At 44.8% G+C, this 23,095-nt stretch overlaps 1 protein-coding gene and 1 non-coding gene across 2 annotated transcripts in view; both read right to left on the bottom strand.

Moving 5' to 3' along the window:
- Window positions 1–305: 305 nt before the first annotated feature.
- Window positions 306–430, bottom strand: LOC114033692. The gene has a single exon (XR_003568016.1). It is a non-coding gene; the product is annotated as a U6atac minor spliceosomal RNA (small nuclear RNA).
- Window positions 431–2,566: 2,136 nt separating this feature from the next.
- The window catches only part of LOC114033671 (inverted formin-2-like), a 47,103-nt gene continuing 26,574 nt past the window's right edge, over window positions 2,567–23,095 (bottom strand). Inside the window, exons 2-5 of the mRNA XM_027849327.1 lie at window positions 8,830–9,229; window positions 4,967–5,082; window positions 4,308–4,467; window positions 2,567–2,604 (exon numbers count right to left, since the gene is read on the bottom strand). Of these exons, the coding sequence (XP_027705128.1) occupies window positions 2,567–2,604; window positions 4,308–4,467; window positions 4,967–5,082; window positions 8,830–9,220 (705 nt within the window). The 5' untranslated portion in view covers window positions 9,221–9,229. The remainder of the gene's footprint in view (window positions 2,605–4,307; window positions 4,468–4,966; window positions 5,083–8,829; window positions 9,230–23,095) is intronic.

Below are 23,095 nucleotides of genomic sequence, written 5' to 3'. Positions count from 1 at the left end.
TCAGTAGACTGTGAGCTCTTTGAGGGCTTTGTATCCTCAGAGTTTAGCATAGTTCTGGGAATGTATTAATAGACTTTTTTTTTTTTTAGGCAGTTGAGGTTAAGTGACTTGCCCAGGGTCACACAGCTAGTAAGTGTCAAGTATTTGGTCTGAAGCCGGATTTGAACTCAGGTCCTCCTGACCTCAGGCCGGTGCTATATCCACTGTGTCACCTAACTGTCCCCTATTAATAGACATTTAAAAGATGTTGGTTGACTTCATGGCTTCAAAGGCAGGGCTCTATCCACAGTGCCACCTGCTTGCCTAAGGAAACATGGTTAAATGCCACTGAGTAAGTGGCACTATTATATCCGTATATGACCAAAAGTCACTAGAACCTCTTCTGTCCTTCTCAAGAGGAATACTAACTTTCTCTCTTTCCCCACATGACTACCTGTAGGCAGGGATACGCTGGAGCCAGTTCCAAATGGCTCAAGAGACCCAACTGTTAAATTTTCATTTGGAGTATTTACACCTTGGAAAGTGACAAATGCTTCAAATCAGTGTTTGATTTATTGTTTTGATTGTCTAGACGTAAGAAAGTGATGGATAAATTATTACTAATACAGATTAAGCTTTAAAAATGTGTCATCAGTGCATCCCTCCTTCCTCCAAGCTGGGTTGTTAAATATTTACCAACACACCCTTGCATGAAGAGGACAATAGAGGGATTTCATGAGGTGGCACAGAAACCTCTGAAGCCATTTCCAAGAGATTCTGACTCCATTCCAGTGAAGCCAAGTGAGAGGGACCCTATAATTAGGTGATTTAAGACTATGACTAATCCATACAATAACTCAATTCAGATGGGGAGTCTGCACTGCCATGATGTCAAGACTGAATCATCACTAAGGATAGTGGCAGAAGATGGACAGGCATGGATGGGTTGTGAACCTACATGGCTGGAGGGAACATTCACAAGGATTAAGTCACAGATCCTTCTAAGATGACATTTACTCTTTTACTCCCCATCCAGTGGGTTCAACACATAATGGTTGGCTTGAGGTATAGCACAAACAGGAGTGCATTGGAGATGGCTCCTACCATCTCTTAAAGCCAAATCTTAAATTTTAAGTATGAACATTTGCACCTAGGAAATGAGCAAATGTTACAAATCAAGATTTGATTTCTCTTCTTTTGGGGGGGGGCGTTTAGGCAATGGGGTTAAGTGACTTGCCAAGGGTCACACAGCTAGTAAGTGTTATGTGTCTGAGGCTGGATTTGAACTCAGGTCCTCCTGAATCCAAGGCTGGTGCTCTATCCTAGCTGCCCCTGGGATTTGATTTCTCAAGGCAGCTAGGTGGCCCAAAACCTGAGTTTGAATCTGGCCTCAGATGCTTACTGGCCATGTGACTTTGGGCAAGTTGTTTTTTACTGCTTTTTGCTTCAATTTCCTCAACTGTAAAACGTGGGCAGTAATAGCATCTACCTCCTAAGGTTGTTCTGAGGATCAAATAAAATAATATTTTATTTGTGCTTAGCACAGTGCCTGGCACATACTAAGCTCTATATAAATGTTAGCTATTATTATTGTTGTTGTTTTATTGATTGTCTAGACTTAAGAAAGTGGTGGAGAACATGTTAATAATGGAGATTAAAATTAAAAATGTGTTGGAGAGCCAGTTGTTAAACATTTGCTACTAAACCCCTGAATGAGGGATTCTAGTTAGAAAATACTTCCTAATAGCAAGGATTGTTCTGAATGATGACCAAAGGTAGTGTGGTGCAGAAGAAAAAGCATTGCATTTTACAGTCTGAGGACTTGGCTTGAAATCCAAGTTCTGCTACTTATTAGCATGTGTATGACCTCAGATAAATCACTTCCTTCTCTAGTTCTCAGTTTCCTCGTTTATAAAAAGAGAGGGTTGGATTTGCTTTCCAAGATCCCTTTCTTTATATTCCAGTTCTAAATGTCTGATCCTATTATTCCTGACTTGTGATGGGATGCAAGGCTGAGAATGACAGGATGCCCCCTGCTGGAGAGACAAGGAAGAACTGTACAAAGACTGCTAGAATACTTGGTGCATATAGGTTCAGTACTGATATAGCTTCATTGTCTATGGTACCTATGAAGATAGACACTGTCTGCATCCAGAGAAAGAACTGATAAATAGAAGTATGTGTAGAATAATTTTACATATATATATATATACATATATATATCTATATATCTATTTGTGTCTAACTGTGGCCATCTCTAGGGTGGGGGGAGGGAAGAAAAAAAAGAAATTTACATGATAATTTTGTCATATTATTTGGAAGGAATAGCAAGTTGGGCATAGTAGATTTGCAGCTTTATGTGCAATTATCTTTTTTATTGTACTATGTTATGGAAACGCTTGTTTTATTCCATAAATAAAAACCCCTGAGAGGGGTTTTGCACTGAAAGCAGTTTTGGAAGGGGGTGGATGAGAAGGGGATGGGGCAAGAAGAAAACCTGGAGGGCATTTGGGGACACACACTTAAATATGAAAGTGAATTGGGCTGGGGTTAGGAAGAGGGGTCAGGGATGGGGAAAACGGGAACCTTACCTTAGTTTGGTTAAAACATCCAGCAACTGGAGACCTGGGAAAATCAAACCAAAAGCAATTTTTGCACTTGTTATCTTAGATAGGTCAGTGATGATCATTGGTTAAGGAGTGTATTATCTTGCCTTGGCAGAGCTACACCATAGATGAACACTGCTCTATCTTTATTTAATTGCTGTGAGAGGTGGTAGGGAGGAAGGTGAGGAAAGTTATTCTGGGTTTGACAGATAAGGAAAATGATGCCCAAGGAAGGGAAAGAATAGCAGCAAGCTAAGGACAAAGACAAGACCTGAGCCTAGTCTCCTGACCCCTAACTCCTGGCGTGTGGGTAGGGGGACTCCCAGTCTTTCCACTGCTCCACGTAACTATTAAAACTGCAAACCAAAAACAACCTTAGGTAGTTCCCTCCAACCCACAATCCCCAGGTCACCACCTTCTCAGAAGATGCCTTGCCTTAGGGACCACATATCTTGACTATACCCTTTCATCTCCATCCTCCCCATCACTTCTGATTGGTGAGTGCCTGGGGTGGGGTTGAGGGAGACACCAAATAATTGACTAGCTGTCTCTCTGTACTCCTAGACCCATTCTCAACCGTTGGGACTCCACACCATACTCCTACCCTCTGCTCCAATGGGAGGAGGAAAGTTTACTGCCTCTAAGGAAATTCTGAAGACACAGTGGAGTTTCCTCATACGGTTTGAGTCAAGAAAGTTTAGGTGGATTTGACGCTTGACTTGCTTTGAAAGGGGACAAGCCTTCTCTGGATGGTGAAGCGTGCCTACAGTAGGAAGGCAGCGGCCTGGTGCTCAAGGATGGCCTAAGAATATATGTAACACTTGTAAAAGTTTGTTTTAGGAATGCAGAGATTATCTGCCCTAGGAGGATTGGTTGAAAGCAAGGGTTCTGGGAAGGTGAGGATGCCCGCAGAGGGTCTCCAGGGCAGTGAGGAGAAGGGGTACAAATTACACAGATAATCAGGAAGAAATAGTCAAAGGGAAAAAATTTAAATAACATCAATTACGAAAAAGCAATGGTCTTCTACTATTATAGTGCTGCTATCTAGCTCCACCTGTAATTCATTTAACTTTTCTTTTAAAAATTTAGATGCTATAATATTTGGTGCATATAGGTTCAGTACTGATATTGCTTCATTGTCTATGGTACCTATGAAGATAGACACTGTCTGCATCCAGAGAAAGAACTGATAAATAGAAGTATGTGTAGAATAATTTTACATATATCTATCTATCTATCTATCTATCTATCTATTTGTGTCTAATGGTGGCCATCTCTAGGGTAGAGAGGAGGGAAGAAAAAAAAGAAATTTACATGATAATTTTGTCATATTATTTGGAAGGAATAGCAAGTTGGGCATAGTAGATTTGCACTTTCATGTGCAATTATCTTTTTTATTGTACTGTGTTATGGAAATGCTTGTTTTATTCCATAAATAAAAATAAAATAATTGTTTTTTAAAAAGCAGTGGTCTTTGAGGTCCAAAGAGCCGACTACAAGTCTAAGCTCAGTCATTTACTAGTTATATGACCCTGGACAAGTCTGTTCCCTTCTCTGGGCCTCCATTTCCTCATCTGTAAAATATCTGCACTCCCTTCTTCCCTCCCTTCCAGGGTTGTTGTGGTTCAAGTGCTCTATAGACTTTGTGGGCTACAGAAATGATCATCAGATAAATGCCTGATCTCTCATTGAGGTCGGGACGCTTCCGTCTTGGCTTCTTACCGATGAACTCATTCCGGAGCTGAGTTCGGGCCCTGAGCTCCTCGGTGCCCAGGATGATGGCATTGATGACGCTCAGCAGGGTGATGATGTAGGGAACGTTGTCTGTGTTGGAGAGCTCGTTCATGATTACACTGAAGCGGTACTGCTGGCTCTTGACCACCTAGGGACATGAGGGAGATCAGAGCTCTCACCTGAGTCCCGTTCCCTCCCATTCCCAGATAGCCCCGCTGGCTATGACTTGATGAAGTGACAGCCGCTATTCCTTAGCATCTGACCAGGAAGTCCCTATGGACATTGATAGGGAATCTTCACTTGTGTCCGTCCCATCTGCTCCCTTGGACAAGGGGCTCATTGAGGACAAAGCTCTGTCTCCCTCTCGTACTGGCACAGAGTCCTGCCTCACCTCCTCGGATTGGATGTTCTCCAAGCGAAAGGCTGTAGCTTCCTCTTTCTCTGACTCTTTTCTCCACCCCTTGTCCTGGACTCTGTACATAAGGCTGCCCAGCAGTGGTGTGTGTTTGTGAGTGACTGGGGGTCTCCTGTTGGCACAGAATTCCAGGTAGGAGGTCCCCTGGCCTCTCAGTTGCTATGAGTCCATCACTGTGACTTCCAGGCTCCCTCTGGGCTAACTAGGGGCCAGCACTTTGTCTCCATTTTACCTTATAGTGGTCCAGGGCATCCAGAATTTGCTTGTGGCCTTCAGGGGAGTAGATAGAGAGGGCAGCTAACAGCTCAAACACTTGCTTTTTGACCATCACATTAGATGTGTCCAGAGCTGCAGAGAAAAAGAAGATGAGAATGTGAAAGGCATTCTTTCTTCCCAAAATGCCATATTCACTCTCCCTCCAAACAAGGAAACCTTCCTTGAATACCCTAATCAACAGGGAGCTCTGCCTGACTTCAACTTCTGTAACATTTGCAGTTTAAACCACTCAAGGATCTCAGAAGGCCATGGTTGGAAGGCCCCTTAGAGATCCACTGAGTTCATCTAACACCTCATTTAATAGATGGGGAACCACAGGCCAAGAAAAGGGTGGTGACTTGCCCCAGCTCACCATACAGGCCACACGATACTCCATATTGCTTTCTAATTGTCTTCTGTGTTTTCTCTCCCTAAACCCCAAGTTCTCTGAGGAAGGGCTAGGGTCAGGGGGAGGGCTCTGCTCTTCCTGTCTCTAGAACTCTGAGCTCCCTGAGGGCGGGTGGAGCCTAAGTTTCTTGCTGTAGCTCCTCTCCCACAACTGGGTCAGCTCAAGGCTGTTCTCTCTGCAAGGCTTAGAACAGATCTTCAGGTCTGTCTATTCTGTTTCTTCTTGAGGAACCAGTTTGCCCTGTCCTGGCATAAGCAGTTTTATCGGTCTAGGACTTTAAATCCCAGTCATCTAATAAGCTGTCCTGGTAAAACCTTGGTTCGGCACTGGCTCCAGAAGTCATGGCCGCATTCTGGGGACCCTTTGAAGCCTCAGGACCTAGCACCTTCACCTCGGTCCGTTAGCTCCAGGTTCTCTGGCTGTTAATACCCAGCCCACTCTAAGGATTTTTCTGTGAGAATTTTTCTCTTCCGGCTGGCACATGTAGATGTGTCTGTTTTTTCTTTTTTTTTTTTTTTTAAACTCAGCACCAACTGTTATTTGGATAAATGCAGGCTGGATACTCGACTTTGTCATCCCCCAACCTCATCAGTTTCAGGCACTTCAAATGTATGTGGGGTTTTTGGTTTTTTTTTTTTTCCCTGACCTGCTTTCTGAAGCACTTGGGTAGAAAGAAAAAGTCCTGAATAGAAGTTAACTGAGCCAGGCTACGCCCACGGGCACTTGGGATGCTTCCTCTGTGTCACTTGCTAGATGTCTTACAGCTACTCAGTGGAAAGCATTCAGAGCCTCGGGGGAGGCCATGCAGAGTGGGGCCTTTCTTCCCTCAGGACCCCAACCCCTAAATGTGCTAGGGACCCGGATTACATCAACATTCCAACATCTCTGATCTGGCTATGAAAACTGACTCAAGTCCAACAGCTGAGAAGCCTCCCCGGGTCTTGCCTTTCCTGTCTGTGAAATGATGGGAGTTGGAATGAATGATTCCTAAGGTCTGGAAATTTACATTCTATTCACTTTTTTTCCTAATTAATATGCTATAATATATGTCCTAAGATTCTTCCTTTCCTCAAAGGCAGCTAGGTGACATGGGAGATATAGTGCTGGGTCTGGAGTCAGGAAGACCTGTGTTCAAATCCAGCCTCAGACGCTTATTAGCTGTGTGACCCTGGGAAAGTCACTGAACCTCTCCATTTCCTAAACTGTAAAATGGGGATAATAATAGTACCTACCTCTCAGGGTTGTTGTGAAGTATGAATAAAATAATAATTGTAAAGCATTTAGCAGAGTGCCTGGCACATAGTAAGCAATATATAAATGTTAGCTATTATTATTATCATCACCAGGCCTGGAACTGGGACACACCTGAGTTCGAATCTGGTCTCAGACACTTATTGGTTGTAGGCCTCTGGGCAAGTTACTTTACCTCAGTTTTCTCATCTGAAAAATGGGGATGATACTAGCACCTCTCTCCCAGAATTGTTGTGAGGGTAAGATAATGTAATATTTGTAATATATTTTGCAAAACTGAAAAGGCTATACAAATGTTATTATTGTTTTTTATTATTATTATACAACTCAGGACCTGCTCTCCAGACATTTACATTCTTGTGAGGAAAAAGCAATAAAATTATGAGGTGGTTTTTAAGTCTTAAAGCATGTAGATAAATGCTAGCTATTATCATTCTTTCCAGATCTGATATGGCTGGACGACGTCAGAGAAAACACAGAGCAATTTAAAAATAAGGCCAGAAGAACATTCTAACCTGTGCCCTTGGTTCTGCATTCCCTGGGACCATCCTACTGTTCTGCTCAGTCCTCAAGAGACTTCTGAACGAGGTACAGAATAACTCCATGATGGTAGCACCATCTAGAAAGATGCTGAGGCCATGGTCTATTGAAGGACTGCCTGACTGTCAAAAGCCGGCTTCTGATCATGTTCCTCTACTGCTCAAAACTGGCTCCCTATTGCTGTGGAACAGAGGCAAAACTCCTCAGCTTAGCATTTGATGCCCTTTGTAACAAGGTCCCAAGTCCAGTCTGAATTCCAGTGTTTCTACCTGTGCGGCACTGGGCAAGACACTAACTCTCTCTGGGTTCTTCATCTGTAAGATAAATGGGTTATACTAGTAGATCGCCAAAGTCTATTCCAATTCTAAAATGCTATGATCCTACTATCTCATATATGCCCCCTCTACCTCAGTTAAATTGGGTGACTTGTCATTCCTAGAACATATTCCTTTTTCCCACCTCTGGGTCTTGACTGGTGCCATTCCCTCTGCCTGGTGTGCTCCTTCTCCACAACCCTTCACCCAACTTCACCTGTCAAAATCCTACTAGTTCTTTCTGGCTCAGCTCAAGTGCCGCTTTATCCAGGAAGTCTTCCCTGATCTCCACCAGCTGGAGGTTATTTCTGCCCTAAGCCCGAACAACCCTGGGTCTAACTTTAATGTAGAATGGCTATGATAGCTAGATTGGCAATGCAGGATGGTGGAAGGAGTTCTAGATGGAGTCAGGAGATCTAGGTTCTTAACTTGGTCTGCCACTTATTGAGATTTGGGCAAACACATTCCCTCTTTTGACTGTTTCTTCCTCTAAAATTAGGGGACTGAACTTGATATTCTCTGTGTTTCCTTCAAACCCTCTAGTCTGTGCTTCTGCTGTTACTAGGTATATTCCTAGTAACTGCTCTGCTAGACTATCAGGTCCATGAGGGCAGGGCCTAATTCCTCTATCTCTACCAGATTCACAGATCTTCAAAGTTGGAATGGAGCATCTATCTAGTTTCACTTGTACCTGAATAAGATTCTCCTTCAGCTCTCACTTGCATTCCTCCACTGGTGGGAAATTCACCATGTCCCAAGAGGCACCATGTCCCTCTTGGGCAGCAGCTCTTAGGTTTGTCTTATGTTTAGAGCTGTCCAGAATTTTAGGGACACTGGACAATAATGAGGTCTGAGCCCAGATACCTAGAGTAGCACAGCCCGGGCTGTAGAATATTATAACACTCAGACCTGGGGGGCACTTCAAAGGTCAAGTCTCAACCCTTATTATACTGAAGAGGAAGATGAAACACAAGTAACTCTCATTTATATAGTGTTCTAAGTTTTCTAAAGGGCTTTCTGTACAGTAATCCTTGTGAGGATGTAGTATTTTAATTCCCACATTATAGGGAAGGAAACTGAGGCCTGGATAGGTCAAGCATTTTGCCTATGGTCATATATCTAGTTAGTGTCAGAGTGAGAATTTGAACCCAGGACCCCTGACACTGGAGATGTCAGTGATAAAACAGTCCTTTCTCCACCCCCCCCCCCCGCCAACACTCTTCCTTCGCAGGCTTAGCCACATTTGGAGCTGACCGCCCACTTCCTCCCATGCCCTTGTCCCCTCTCTCCCTGGCCAGCCCCTCAGTGGCAGCAGCCGGCCCTTACCCTCTGAGAGCTTGCACACATAGCCCTGGTTGCTCAGGATGTACTCGATTCCCTGGCGGGCGTTCATGATGGCCCGTACACAGCTGATGCACGTGAGCTGTAGCAGGGCATCTGAGATTCTCGCCACACCCCGGCCTGACAGCCGGGCCAGGGCCTCCAACAGCAGGTCAAGGCCACTCTGCTCCAGGAACTGCACCAGCCAGCCATCATCGCTGCTTTCCAGCCGCTTACGCAGTCCAGAGTAGTTGACCACGGAGGGCATCTGCAGGAGGCGGATGCATAGCTCGGGCTCGGCATTCTCCAGGTTGGCCTCTGTGGGGTCCCCGTCCTGGGGCCCCAGCTTTTCTTTCAGGGCAGCCCATTTCTTCTGCACTCCCTCCTTCCCTGACATCTTGCCAACCTGGGTAAGGGAGGGAAATGAGAAAAAACAGATGTATTAACACAGTGTAGACCCCTGGGTCAGAAGTCAAGAGATGGGAAAAAAGAAGTCTAAGGAAGCAACCCCATCCTACAAGACAAGAGACCTGTATTCTGGTTCCAGTTTCTAGCACTAACATTGCAGTGTCCTTGTGGGCAAGTCACTTGACATTTCATCACAGGATGAATCCTTCTAAGGATCATCTAGTTCAAAACCTTGATTTTACAGATGGGGAAATTGAGGTCCAAATATGTAAGGAAGGAAAGAAGGAAACAAGCACTTACCAAACACCTACTGAATGCCAGGCACTATGCTAAGTGCTTTCTAAATAGTATCTCATTTGAGACTCACAACAATACCAGGAATTAGGTGCCATTATTATCCCCATTTTACAGTTGAGCCAATTGAGGCAGGCAAAGGTTAAGTGACTTGCCCAGGGTCATAGAGGTAAGAAGTGTCTGAAGCCTTAATTTCAGGTCTTTCTGACTCCAGGCTCAGTATGTCTCACTTAGAACTTGCCTAGGATTCAAAAGATCTGAATGTTACATCTGATGTTAAAATTGGATCAATAGAAAGTGGTACCATCTCCCATCTCTGAGCCTTGGCACAGGCCAGGGGTGGGGACCTGCAACCTCAAAGCCACATGTGGCCCTCTAGGTCCTCAAGTGTGGCCCTTTGACTAAATCCAAACTTTACAGAACAAATCCCCTTGATAAAAGGATTCGTTCTGTAAAACTTGGACTCAGTCGAAAGGTCGCACCTGAGGACCTAGGAGGCTTGAGGCTGCAGGATCCCCACCCTTGGCATAGGCTGTCCCCTATGCTTGAAGTGGGCATAGGGGTTCTAGCTCTCTTTCTCGCATTAAGTTGCTGCATGACTTTGGGCAAATCCCTTTTCTTTGCTGGGCCTCTATTTCTTAAAATGAAGGCACTGGACTAACCCCTCTCTAAAATGTCACCCAGCTCTCAAAATACTCAACTCCATGATTCTTTAGCCAACAACGGGCCCCAGGCCTGAGCCACAGGAGGGTCTGACTGTCCTCCCTTAAAGGTCAGGGCTCCCCCAACTGCTTTTAGAAACTGTTGGTGATGCTGCCATTATGCATTAAGAATCAGAGACTTAAAGGGGAACAAAGTGCCCAATGCATGACAGGAAATTTTCATCCATCTGTGAAAGCAGAAAAGTGGGAAAAGGGTTTAATATAAGCTAGGGCAAGGGAATGAACTTGCCTTCCTGGGCAGAAGAGCATCAGTCTTTGAGGGAAGGGAACATATACTTGCTTTTATATGTGTCCCCAGAATGTAGAACAGTTCTTAGCATATAGTAGGAGCTTAACAAATGATTGATGAGTGACTACAGTTTTTACTCAGATAACCTAGAGTTAAATACCCTATCCTGATCCTGCTCATTATTCTAGCTGCCCATTTCTAGCATACCACTTTCATAACAGTGGGCACATATACAATGACAATGCCGGCTGATCCAAGAGGAGGAGAATAGTTTAGGATTTCTTTCCAATTCCCTTCCTATGTATGTCCCATTCAATAAACATTAAGAGTTTACTATGGGCAGGGGAACTGTCACAGTCCCTACCCTCAAGGTGGGTTCAAAGATCTCTGCAGTCATGAAATTAAGAGATGCATGCTTCTTTGGAAGGAATGTTATGGCAAATATGGAGAGCATACTAGTAGGCAGAAATACCACTTTGCCAAGGAAGGTCCACATAGGCAAAGCTATGGTTTTTCCAGTGGCATATGTATGGCTATGAGAGTCGTACTATCAAGAAAGCTGAGCACCACAGAATCAATACTTTCAAATCATGGTGCTGGAGAAGACTTTTGAGAATGCCTTGGATGGCAAGGAGATCAAATCGGTTAATACTTACAAGAAATTAATTTAGATTATTCATTGGAAGGTCAAATACTGAAGCTGAAGCTTAAATACTTTGGCCACATAATGAGAAAACAAGACTCACTGGAAAAGTGTTGGGAAAGACTGAAAGCAAAAGGAAAAGGGGATGGCAGAGGATGAGATGGATAGTGTCATAGAAACAATGAATGTGAAATTGGAAAGGCTTTAAGAGATAGTGGAGGGCAGAAAAGCCTGGTGTGCATGGGGTCACAAAGAGTCAACTACAACTGAACAGCTGAACAACTACCCTCAAGGAACTCACATTGTAATTGAGGGGATTCAATATGCATTCAAATAAATTTGATATAAGGTAGAATGTGATGGGGTCAAAGGAGAGATCTGGATAAAGTGCTCTAGGAAAATAGGCGGGAAGGTGACTGGGGGTGGGTCAGGGAAGGCTTCATGGAGGAGGAAGAAAATTGTTTCAACGGGTAAACAGAAGGATAGAGTGTGTTCCAGGCCTAGGCAATGGTTAGCCTGTGCAAACAGGCAGAGATGGAAGAGGACAGCATGAGGTTAGGAGTAATTGGGACTGCTGAAAGATAGGTTGGGGCCAGAATGTGGAAGTCCTCTTGAATGCTGGGCTAGGAAGCTTGTATTTTTCTTATACACCACAAGGCACTGCTGAAAGTGCTTGCAAAAGATCAGGCACGTACAACATCAGGAGCAACCATTTAGCTTCCATGTATGCTCAGGGAACTACGATTCACAGATCATTTTCCTGTCCTTTTTCCCAACCTGAGGGTTCCTTCACATTTTGGATTATGGAAATGGATATTCCGAAGCAAGGGTGGAAGCCCACGGGTGGGATATCTGAAAAAGGCAATTCAGCCTTGTGGAAAGAATACAGAGCCAGGAGGACTGGGTTGGAATGCTAGTTTTGTAATTTACTGCTCATTTGCCTTTAGACAAGTCATTTCCCTTTTCTGGGACTCAGTTTCTTTACCAGCAATATAAGGAGGTGAAACCGAATTGTCTCAGAGATCCCTTCTAGCTCTAAATTGGTAGCCCCCGATTGTAGGCTGATGACTGCTGTGACCGGAGTCACTGTCCCTTCTTCATTGAAGATAATTGTTCCTATTGTTAGCTGGATCTCCCCGGTCCATATACAGTCTAGCCAGTGGCCCCTCAAAAGCACCTGGTTCTTATGACTGATGGACCTGAGTCACTAAAAAGGAATGTCCTGGCTGGTCTGTGGGGTGGGAACTTGGCTCAGGCTGAGGCCCAGGTGTTCCCATTGAAACTGGCCCTGCCCTAGGGCTCTGTTGCTGGAAGCAAGGAGAGACCAGGGTTTTAAGAGGGAAGATTTCTGTATCACACAACATGATATTGATCTGAGCACTGTCCTCACCCAAAAATAAGACACCCAATCCAGCCAAAGGCTGTTTTCATCTCTTCTCCCCAAAAAGGCTCTGGACCACTTGTCCAGTGAGACTCTTGAGGGGGAGGGGAGAATGTGGACAGAGGGAGGAGCTCCCAGTGTCCATCAGGGAGGGCCCAAGCACCGAGTCAAAATCTGAAACAGGCTTCTGTGGGTCAAAGTCCAAAGGTGGGGAGGAGGAAAAAAAAAAACAACAATTTCCTTATCACTGCCTAGGCAAATACACTTTTTTCCTCCTTTCCCAAACTTTTAGTAGAGTTTAGAGGAGAAAGGTTTTTTCCCCCTCTGGGCCTTGGAAATCATCTCTAATAGAACGGGGGTAACCAAAATTCCTCAAGTTCCTTCTACTTCTAAAATGTATAGTTCTGTGAAAACTTCACCTCCCCCACAAAGGTTTTCTAGATTGACCCCACCTACTTGAGTCACTCCACCAAAATTCCGTAGGATTTAGGCATGTAACCACAAGATATAAAGTACAGTAACAGTCTCGTTAATATTTATTGATTCTTCCTACCTGTGTGACCAGGCAAAAAAGGTGAACCAGTCACATGGCCCCAGTGAGACAACAGCTGGACAGTTACAGTTTTGAGTAGAACCTCTCTGGGTGAGAATCACACAGGATGAGGAGGAGGGGTGGAGAGGCTATGAATTGCATGGGTGGACTGTTTACCTAAGGGAGATCAAGATGTCCTCAAGGACACAAAGTCCATGACTCTAGGGGGTAAGAAAAAGCTGTTTTCTTCCTTCTCTGATCCCAGGGTTCCTGGGGAGTAGAGTTCTGTCTCATATCAGACAGGGGCTCCTGAGGGTTCAGTGTGGTCTTTCTGCCTGGACACAGAGTTAAGGATTGTCGCTCAAGGCAATTTTTGTAGTCCATTCGCTCTCCTCCCACAAATGCTTCCCATGACAAGTTCCTGAGTCCTCTAGTTCTCTCTTCCATCCCATCCCCCCTGCCGTGACTGTTCTTTTTTTGAGAAACTTTTGATTCCTGTGTTCTCCCCCTACCCCCTCCATCAGCCCCCAAACTATCTGAACATGGGTACCAGACTGCCTTCTCCATCTGCCCCAGTTTTCTTTGGTCACGAACATTCCTGACTCACAGGAAGTCTCTCCCCATCCCAGGCATCTGTGGGAGTAATTGGAGGACAAAAGTCTACAGGTTCTGATTCTGGCAAAAAGTCACTGTGTGACCTTACTCAAGTCCTTTCCCCTTCCTAGGCCTGAATCAGCAAAATGAGAGGCTGGACTAGGCCCCTCTTAAGGTGCCTTTCTGCTCTGACCTCTCGAGAGACTTTACTCTCATTAGTACTTATCAGAGCCTTTTCTGAATTACTACAGCATTCTAGTGTTCTGGGTGGGTATCTTGCCTCTCTAACCATATTCTGAGCCTCCCAAGTGGAAGATCCAGAATCTTTTTCCATCCCCTCACAGCGGAGCAGCTGGACAAATAAAGTGGGAGAGGGAAGGTCAGCCCATTGAAACTGGGTCATGGCACAGGCTCAGTGCAGGTGTGGAAGGGATATCCCAGCAAGTCTTCACATACTGCCTAAGGCTCCCAGCTGGCATCTGATTGGCCCCAGTCCGTATAGGCTTGAGAGGGAGGGAGAAGCCCAAGTCTGTTTTTGTTTTTCTGTGAATTTTTTTTTTAAAGTTTCTTAGAGCAATTCAGGTCAGAGGATTTTTCCCATGACTCTGTTTAGAATCCGGTGTCCTGTTCCCAGTCCATTCTGATCCCCCAAGATTATTTTAGGCAGATCCTGTCTAGTCTGCCTTCAAGGCTCAGTGTTTTGCTGTAAGCAGAAGTGTAACATCAGCAAAGGTCCTTTTTTGTTGTTTTAACAAAACAATGAAAGTATATTGCATGAAAATAGCTAAGCAAAACACAACACAAAAAAGCAATTGTAAATAACCAGAGAAGGTTTATTAAAAGAAAGGAAAGCTGAGTGTTTTAGGTTTAGAAGGTAGGATGAAATATCGAGAGCAGAAAAGGACCCCTGGACTTCTATTGAAGACGTGAAAGGTGGGAGAGAAGCTGATCCCGGTCAGCCGAGGAGCTGGTCTTTTCCACAATTTTTCACAATGTCATCTTGATATTTACTGTATTAGAAATTAAAACATCTTAGTATTATTATAAAAAATAGTTTTGACCTTGTAGACCACTTGAAAGTGTCTTGGGGACCTTCAGAAATCCCTGGACCACACTGGGAAAACCACTACTTCTCTCCCTCTCATAGAAGAAGCTAAGTGGTTCAGAGCCCTGCACCTGAAGTCAGGATAGACCTGAGTTCAAATGCAGCCTCAGACACTTATTAGCAGTGTGACCCCAGGCAAGCCATTTAACCTTGGTCTATACCACCTTCTTCAACTGTAAAGTAAGGATAATAGCAGCACCTGTCTTCTAAGATTCTTGTGAGGATCAAATGAGATAATATTTGTAAATATTTAGCACAGTGCCTGGCACACAGCAGGCACATAATAATTGCTTATTCCCTCCTTTCTTTCCCACTGCAGGGATCTCTTTACACATCCTCTCTGATGGGATCTGTCACTTTGCCTTAAGACAACTGTGCTAACCGGGGGTGGGGTGGGGTGAGAGGAGTAGAATCTCCTCAGCTCACTCTCCTACTGAGCCAGGAAAATCAGGAGTTTCCGGGACTTCCGAGGTAGGATAGGAGATATTTTTAGTTCTTCTATGAGCCCCAAATTTTTAGCTGCCTAGCAACAAGAAAGGAGCAAAAAGCACACTGGAGATTTCCAAGACAGGCTTCCCATCCTTGAAGGCGGTGGTGATGACAGTGAGGACAGCAGCAGAGGCAGCGGCAGCCCTACAGGGACAGAAAGTCCTCCAACACCTGGAGGGAGCAGGTTAGGGAGGAAGGCACTGGAAACCAGACCGTGTTTTTGGATGAAATGAGCCAAAGAGTCAGGAGGAGACCTAGAGGGTCTGTAATTGCTGCCCTTGAGTAATCAAGAAGCAGGTCCAATGGAGACCGATTTCAGTTTAATAAAAAGAAAAACTTCCTAATAATCAGAGATGTGTAAAACCGGAATGGGCTGTCTCTGGAGGGAATGAGCTCTCCATTGCGGGAGGCTTCAAAAGGAGACCCCATTAACACACGCCAGGGATCACTAGATTATATTATGAATGCAGACCGGGGGGGGCCCCCCCACCCCCCCCCCACCCCCCCCCCCCCCCCCCCCCCCCGATTTTACAAATGCAGATGCCCAGAGAAGGTCCAGAGAATTTGATCGACTAGCCTAAGGTCACACAGGTTAGCAAGTAGCACGGCTAGGATTTGAACCCAGGTCCTTTGACTCCAAATCCAGCTGTATAGAGGGAATTTCTCAGAAACAGTCTGAACTAGATAACCTCAAAGGTCCGGGGAGATAGGAAGAGGGAGGGTGGAGGCCATCCCTTCCAAGGGAATAAAGACCATACTATGAGATGCAATGAGAAGCAAGGCTCATTCAGTAGGTGTTCTCTCCCCCCCAGGGATCCTTTATTACAAAGTTCCTGTCAACTCTCTTGAGTGTCCTCTCAGGAACCTCTAAGCAACAGGAAACCAGGCAGGAAGTCATTGCTTGATGAGAAAATGGAGGCCTTTGGAGAGTTCTGGGATGAATCTGGACATCACCCCCTCTTTTGAAAGTTCCCTCGACAATCGCTAGCTTCCCAAGGGGACTTTGTCCCTTCAGAGTTAGGGCGTGAGACTGGGTTCTAGTTCTGGCCAGGACCCTACCCTTCTCTGGGCCTCAGTTCATCAAAAAAAAAACGAGGCAGTCAAGGTAGATGCCCTTCCAGCTCTGCCGTTCTCTGTCTTATGATCCCAAGTGGGGCCAGGAGAAGGGGTGGGGCAGTGTGTGTATGGGGCAGTGACAAAGTATTGATTTCCAGCTCTTGTCCCCATGACAAACTCTACTCAGCCCTTTAGAGAGCCTGAAGCAGCCTGGCCAGTGACCTGACCGTGGGCTGTGCGAACAAACGTCCGATTCACGGCCTGTCGGTATGGCAGCATTCTTGGCCCCGTGACAATGCTTTCAGAGAAACAGCTGCCCAGGCTCAGAGCCTGCCTCTGGCCTCTCCTTAACTGTTTATGCTACTGCCGCAAGGCTCCCCGAGTTTGGGTAAACCCTTCTGTCTCCTCTGCGTCCTGCTCCACCCAGGAAGTTCTCCCCACCCTGACCCCGCCTGTTGGAGTCTGACCAACCCAGACAAGCCGAGTGTGCCCGAAACAAAGGGGAAATCGAGGAGGAGGCTCAATAAACACACTGAAAGGTTTCTGGATATAGGGGGAAAACGCTCATCTGGGAAGCAGATCTGGGTACTAATCAGTGGCAGAGCGAACAGAACATTGGAGGTATCAGTTCAAATGATGCCATTTACTTAAATTTCTTTTTAATTAACAGAATTCTATTTTTTCTTCTTCCCACCCCTCCCCCTACTAAAAAAGAAAAGCAAAAACAAACATGATTTTTGTAACAAATATACATAGTCATGCAAATCTCTCTCTCTCTATGTATGTATGTGTATATATATACATATATAAAGTCTCATTCTGCAGAATCCATTACCTCTTGTCAGCAGGTGTATAGCATCAATCATGATTGGTCCTCTGGAATAATGAAAAGTCATTGCAGCTAGGTGGTGACATGAATAAAATGTAGGAGCTGGAATCTGGAAGACCTGAGTTCAAATCTAGACCTAGACACTAGTTGTGTGACTCTCTGCAAGCCGCTTTAATAAGTGGGCTTACTCCCTGGGCTGCCTCAGTTTCCTCATTTGTAAAGTGGGGATAACAATACCTACCTTCTAGGGTGGTGGTGACAATTAAGCAACAATATTTGTAAAGTGCTTTGCAAACCTGAAAGCTCTCTATATAAACGCTAGCTATTATTAGTGGTTTGCTTGTATGACCTTAGATAAGTCACATCTAAGACTAGAGATAATAATCCTTTCACTGCCCACTTCATGAGAAAAGTGCTTTGTAATGTAGAAGCAGGACAGAAATGGCTAGTACGATGATGACGACGTAGGACTAGCACTAGTAGCTTGTTCCTTTGACACAATCGCTGGAGTCCTGTTTCCACAAGGGCCCAGACAGGCTCTGCAAACACTTCTGTCTGCCCTAAGGCTCGATAGTATGCTGAGTAAAGTAAACTGGACAGAGAGAGGGATTAATACAGGTGGAGCTCACACCCAAACTGCTCAGGTCTTGGGTAAGAGAAACGGTGGGCACGTTTAGGAAAGCTGTTATTGGCTCCCCTAATGACGGATCAATCACCCGAGACACCTGCCCACCCCTACCCCTGCACCCAACCAGGGATGAAGCTGTGCTTGGTTCCTAGGTCAGGTTGGACTGACTCTTCCCCATGGGGAGCATAGAGGAGCCCCTCTGCGTGAGTGCTGAGGGCTTAAGTGAGGATAGTCATTCATGAAAGAAGAGGAGGAGGAGCCAGGGCTTCTTGACTTGTGGACCCCTGATAATGACGTCTCACATCTGCACAGAACTTCCCCGTCTGTTCTCTCATCACAGCCTCACGAGAGCACCAGCAAGGAGGCAAAGCAGGAGTTTGCCCTCATTTCACAGGGGGGTAGAGACTCACCGAGTCTGGTCCAGCCTGGCTGGAGAGCTGCCCTGACCACCTTGGCCCCCACAGAGATCTCTCCTTCCCCTAAGTCTTACAGTACTTGACTGCTCCCCCCCTCCACCTTTGTTCCTGCTCACATCCTTCCACTGACAACTCTCCCTCCCTGTCCCCTGCCCTCCACCATGAGGAAGAAACACAACTCTCTTATTCCCTCCCCCAACAACCTTCTCTCTGACCAGCTAGACGCTCCTTGCACCCCAAGGTTCAGTATCTATGTTGGTAATTTCATTAAATCATCAACTCCCAGTGCTGGACAGACATGAGCCCTGCCCTAGGAGAGCTCTGGGAGAGACAGGAGACGGAGGGCCAGGGGCCCAAGCATACAATCATTGATCTAGAGCCCGAAAGGCACGGCAACAAGGCCCTGATACAAGGGTCTATTAAGCATCTACTATGTGCCCTGCACTGTGATAAGTAGTGGGAACACAAATACAAGGAAAAAGTAAGACGGTCCCTGCCCTCAAGAAAATCTAGCCAGAGAAGACAACAACAGGGAGCTAAAGTGAGGAAAAGGATTTGGTATCAAAGTCCGAAGCACGACTGGGAGGGGACTGGACCTTATAGTCATCCAGTCCAAGTCCGTTATTGGCCAAAGGAGGTCAATGAGGCCTAGAGAAGCCAAATCCCATTAATTCTACAAATGTTAAGAGCCCACCATATTGAAAGACTGTGCTGCGGTGAGAAAGGCAAAAACGAAACATAGTCCCTGGCCTCAAAGAACTTACACTGTACTGAGGAATACATGAAAACAGACGAGTAAACTCAAGATGATGTGAGGACTAAAAGCTAACAAGAAAATTTCCCTTCCATTGATCAGGTGCAGCACTCAAAAGCAATTTGTATCTTATCCTAGTGGAAATAGGGAGATATTAAGAATTCTTGAGAGAGTAACACGGTCAGCCTTGTTCTTTAGGAAGATTATTTTGGCGGCTGTGTTGAGGGGAATAGAGTGAAAGCAGGGAAATTAATTAGGAAACTACTGTTCTAACTTGGGTGATCAGTACCTGAAAGAGAGATGTGAATGGGGGTGGGATAGTGGATGCATCAATGAAGAGAAGAGAATGGATGTGAAATGTTGTGGAGTAGAATTGGCCAGACTTTGCAACTAATTATACATGAGTGAGGAAGAGGGGAAGGGAGAGAGAAGAGGCAAGAATAGGTTGGTAACCTGAGTGACTGAAAGAATGCAGTCTCCTTAACAGATATAGGGATATGGGGTGAGGGGAGGAGGGTGGTGGTATGTGTATTATTTCTATTTCAGACACTGAGTATGACTGTGCTGATGGATTATCTAGGAGGAGATATCCAGCAGGCAGATGGTAAAGTGAGACTGGAAGACAGGCGCGAGATAAGATTTGGATATAGAAATTCGGAAGTCATCTGAATAGAAATGATCCTTGAACCTGAGAAAGAAGTTTGGGAAGGATGCTGGATTTGGAGACAAAGAATTTGAGTTTGAATTTTTGCTCTGCTATTTAAAATCTATATGATCACAGATAAGTCACTTCCCTCTCTGGGTCTTTTTTTCCTCGTCTGTAGAGTGAGAGGATTGGGGTAGATACCCTTCAAGACCCTTCCTAACTTTAAAGTTGTGATCCCACAAGCCTATGATATGCAGTGGATCCAGGACTGAACCCAGAATATAGGGAATGGTGCCTTGATGCTCATCCGGCAATGGAGACACAGGTAGGAGAACCAGGACAGAATATCCAGGAGAAGAGGGTAGTTAAAACTGTCAAAGCCACAAAGAGGTTAAAAAAAAAAAAAGAGAATGAGGACTGAGAAAAAGGTCATTAGCATTTTAAAAAATATTGATAGTGATACCACTACTAGGTCTATAACCCCAAAGAGAGCTAAGAAAGAAGAAAGGGACCCATATGTACAAAAATATCTACAGAAGCTCTGTAGAGCTGGGGAATGGCTGAACAAATTACGGCATATGAATGCATTGGAATACCATTGTGCATTGGAGTACCAAAATGATGAAAGGGATGATTTCAGAGAAACTGGGAAAGATCTGTATGAATTCATACAAAATGAAGCAAGAGGGGGCAGCTAGGTGGTGCAGTGGATAGAGCACTGGCCCTGAAGTCAGGAGGACCTGAGTTCAAATCCAGCCTCAGACCAAACACTTGACACTTACTAGCTGTGTGACCCTGGACAAGTCACTTAACCCCAATTGCCTCACCAAAAAAAAAAAAAAAAAGAAAGAAAAAGAAAAACAAAATGGAGTAAGAACAATTTATACAATAACAATATTGTAAAGATAAACAACTTTGAAAGTCTTAGGAACTTAAGAACTTAGGAGAGAACTTAGGAACAATGCAATGACCAAGCACAAGTCCAGAGGACTCATGAGGAAAGAGGATACCCACCTCATGATAGAGAGGCGATGAACTCAGAGTGTAAACTGAGACATTTTTCGGGAGGGGTATGTCCAGTGTGATCATTTGTTTTGCTTGACCATATATGTTTATAACAGAGGGAATTTTGTTTTCCTTGCTTTCTCAGATGTCAGATGTCATTTTTTAAAAAATTAATTTAAAAAAAGGAGCATTGATAACTTTAGCAACAGCAGTTTCTGTAAAGTGGTGGGACTGGAAGTCATGCTGCAAGGTATTGAGAAATGAGTGGGAGGTAAGAAAGTAGGGGTGATTAGTTCAGTTTAGCTGTGAAAGGGAGGAGGGTTATGGGAGTATTGCTAGAGGAGGCCAGATCAGGTGGAATTTTTTTTAAGGAACCAGTCAATTAATCTGTAGGCATTTATTGAGTGCCAGGCACTGTGCTAGAGACCGGGGATCCAAATATAAAGAATGAAACAATCACTACTTTCATGGAACTTAAATTCTAATGACAGATACTTTAGCATGTTTGAAGGCAGTAAGGAAGGAACATAGATAGGGAGAGGCTGAGGATGACAGACTAGTGGGAGTGGGGGGAGGGCAATTAATGAAATTATAATCTGCTAGAGAAGGCAGGATGGGATTAGACCAAATGCACCTGTAGAGAGGTTGGCTTTTGCAAGGAGAATGGCCACTTCTTTATCAGAGACTGGGGGTGGGGAGGCAGAAGTGAGTGGGGAAGGATGTGAAGGAGTCTGAGATGAAGAGAATGGGAGAAGAGGAGGTCCTGTAGAATGGGCTCAGATTTCTCAGCTGAGTAAGAGGCAAGTTCCTAAACTTGGGGGGACTGAGGGGAAGAGGCGTGGGATACTTGATGAGGGAAGAGAAGGTTTTGAATAGCTTCTGTGGGGGGTGATATTAGGAATCAATTAGGGAGAAATAAAGGGCCTGCCTTGCTTCAGTGAGGGCCCAATGGAAGCTGGATAACAGATTTATAATGAATACAGTAAATAAGGTTGTGAGATTCCTTCCAGCTCCATTCAGCCACCCATGAGTAGTAGTCAATGAGTTGGATGGTGGGAGTAACCCAGGACTGAGGCCTGGCACCAGATGAATAGTGACATAAGAAGAGAGAGAGGGATTTGAGAGCAGAGGACAGTATAGAGTTAAAATGATTAAATATTGGGTCAAGATTGGAAGTGAAGGAAAGGAAGGGAAGCCAAGCCATGGCAGTGATAATAACCTGAGGAAGTAGTGATGGACAGAGGGACTGGAGGTATCCAGGGAGTGAAAAACAGGTTTAGGAGGGATTAGGCACAGGGAGAAGTGGAATGTTAGTGCAGCATTGGAGTTCTAAGGAAGTGGAGTGGTAGGGGGTAATGAGTTCTAGTATGTAGCCATCCCTGTAGCGTGACTGAGGCAGAATGAAGGAGTAGGTCATGGGATTTAAGGAAGTGAAGGAATTGGAAAGTTAGGGATTTTGAAGGAGAAACAGTATGAATGGTGGCAGTCTCCTAGCATAAGGATTAGGGGAAAGAAAGATGGTCAGTCAAGATTTAGGTGAGTGGGAGGATATCTCTGGTTAGGGGACAGAGGTTGGGGTAGAGTGTGTGTGTGTGTGTGTGTGTGTGTGTGTGTGTGTATGTGTGTGTGTGTGAGAGAGAGAGAGAGAGTGAGTATGTGTGTTTGGGATGGGAGAAGGGGTAGGGAAGAGAAAGGAGAGGAAGAATAAGTAGATTTGTCTGCCTAACCATCTTTAATAATTGTTTTTGTTGTTTTTGCTGTTGTTGACCAAAGAGGAAAGTCATCCTGGGTTTGGTTGGCTTAGCTCCGAGATGGCATCTCCAACAGCAATAATACCCATTCACGGAGCCTCAGTTGACCTCTTGGTGCAGCTGAAATTTCTGTGGCTTTACAAAAACCATCTTGGGTCCAGTATTGACAGCCAATGCACCTGACATTCTGTGCAAAGTTCTATAAGGAAGTTTCCAAGACACAGTTATCACTATTATTTCCAACTTTTTAGCTGTAAAACTTCTCCCTTCTCAGTTCCACACATGAATTTTTCTTCCTCCCTCAGTCTTTCCAGTTACTCAGTCACCAAGCATTTATTAAACGCTGACTAGGCAGTGTGCTAAGTGCTGGGGATACAAAGAATGGCATAAAACAGTCTCTGACCTTGAAAAAATCATATTTTAATAGAAATACTATTATAGCGGAAATCAATCAAAAACATTTAAGTGCCTACAATGTTCACGAACTGTACCAGGCATTGGAGCTACAAATACAATGAATTAAACAGTACCCACTTGAAAGGGGCTTACATTATGATGCAAGAATTCATATATATACACACACACACAAACACACACACAGAGTAATCTATCCTTTTCATACTCATACATTGTAAGCCATACTCAGCTGAGTAAGAGGAAATATAGGTTGGGGGTAGGTAGGATTGAGGGGCAGAGAATGGAACTAATTGAATCACATAATTGAAGTATTCCATTTCTTTCAAGTTGGACAAGCACTTATTATCTTTCCCTCACACTCTCTTCTACTGAA

This window comes from Vombatus ursinus, unplaced genomic scaffold (genome assembly GCF_900497805.2).
Source record: "Vombatus ursinus unplaced genomic scaffold, bare-nosed wombat genome assembly UNPS02007284.1, whole genome shotgun sequence".
Lineage (NCBI taxonomy): Eukaryota > Metazoa > Chordata > Mammalia > Diprotodontia > Vombatidae > Vombatus > Vombatus ursinus.
This window is presented reverse-complemented; position numbering and strand designations above follow the sequence as displayed.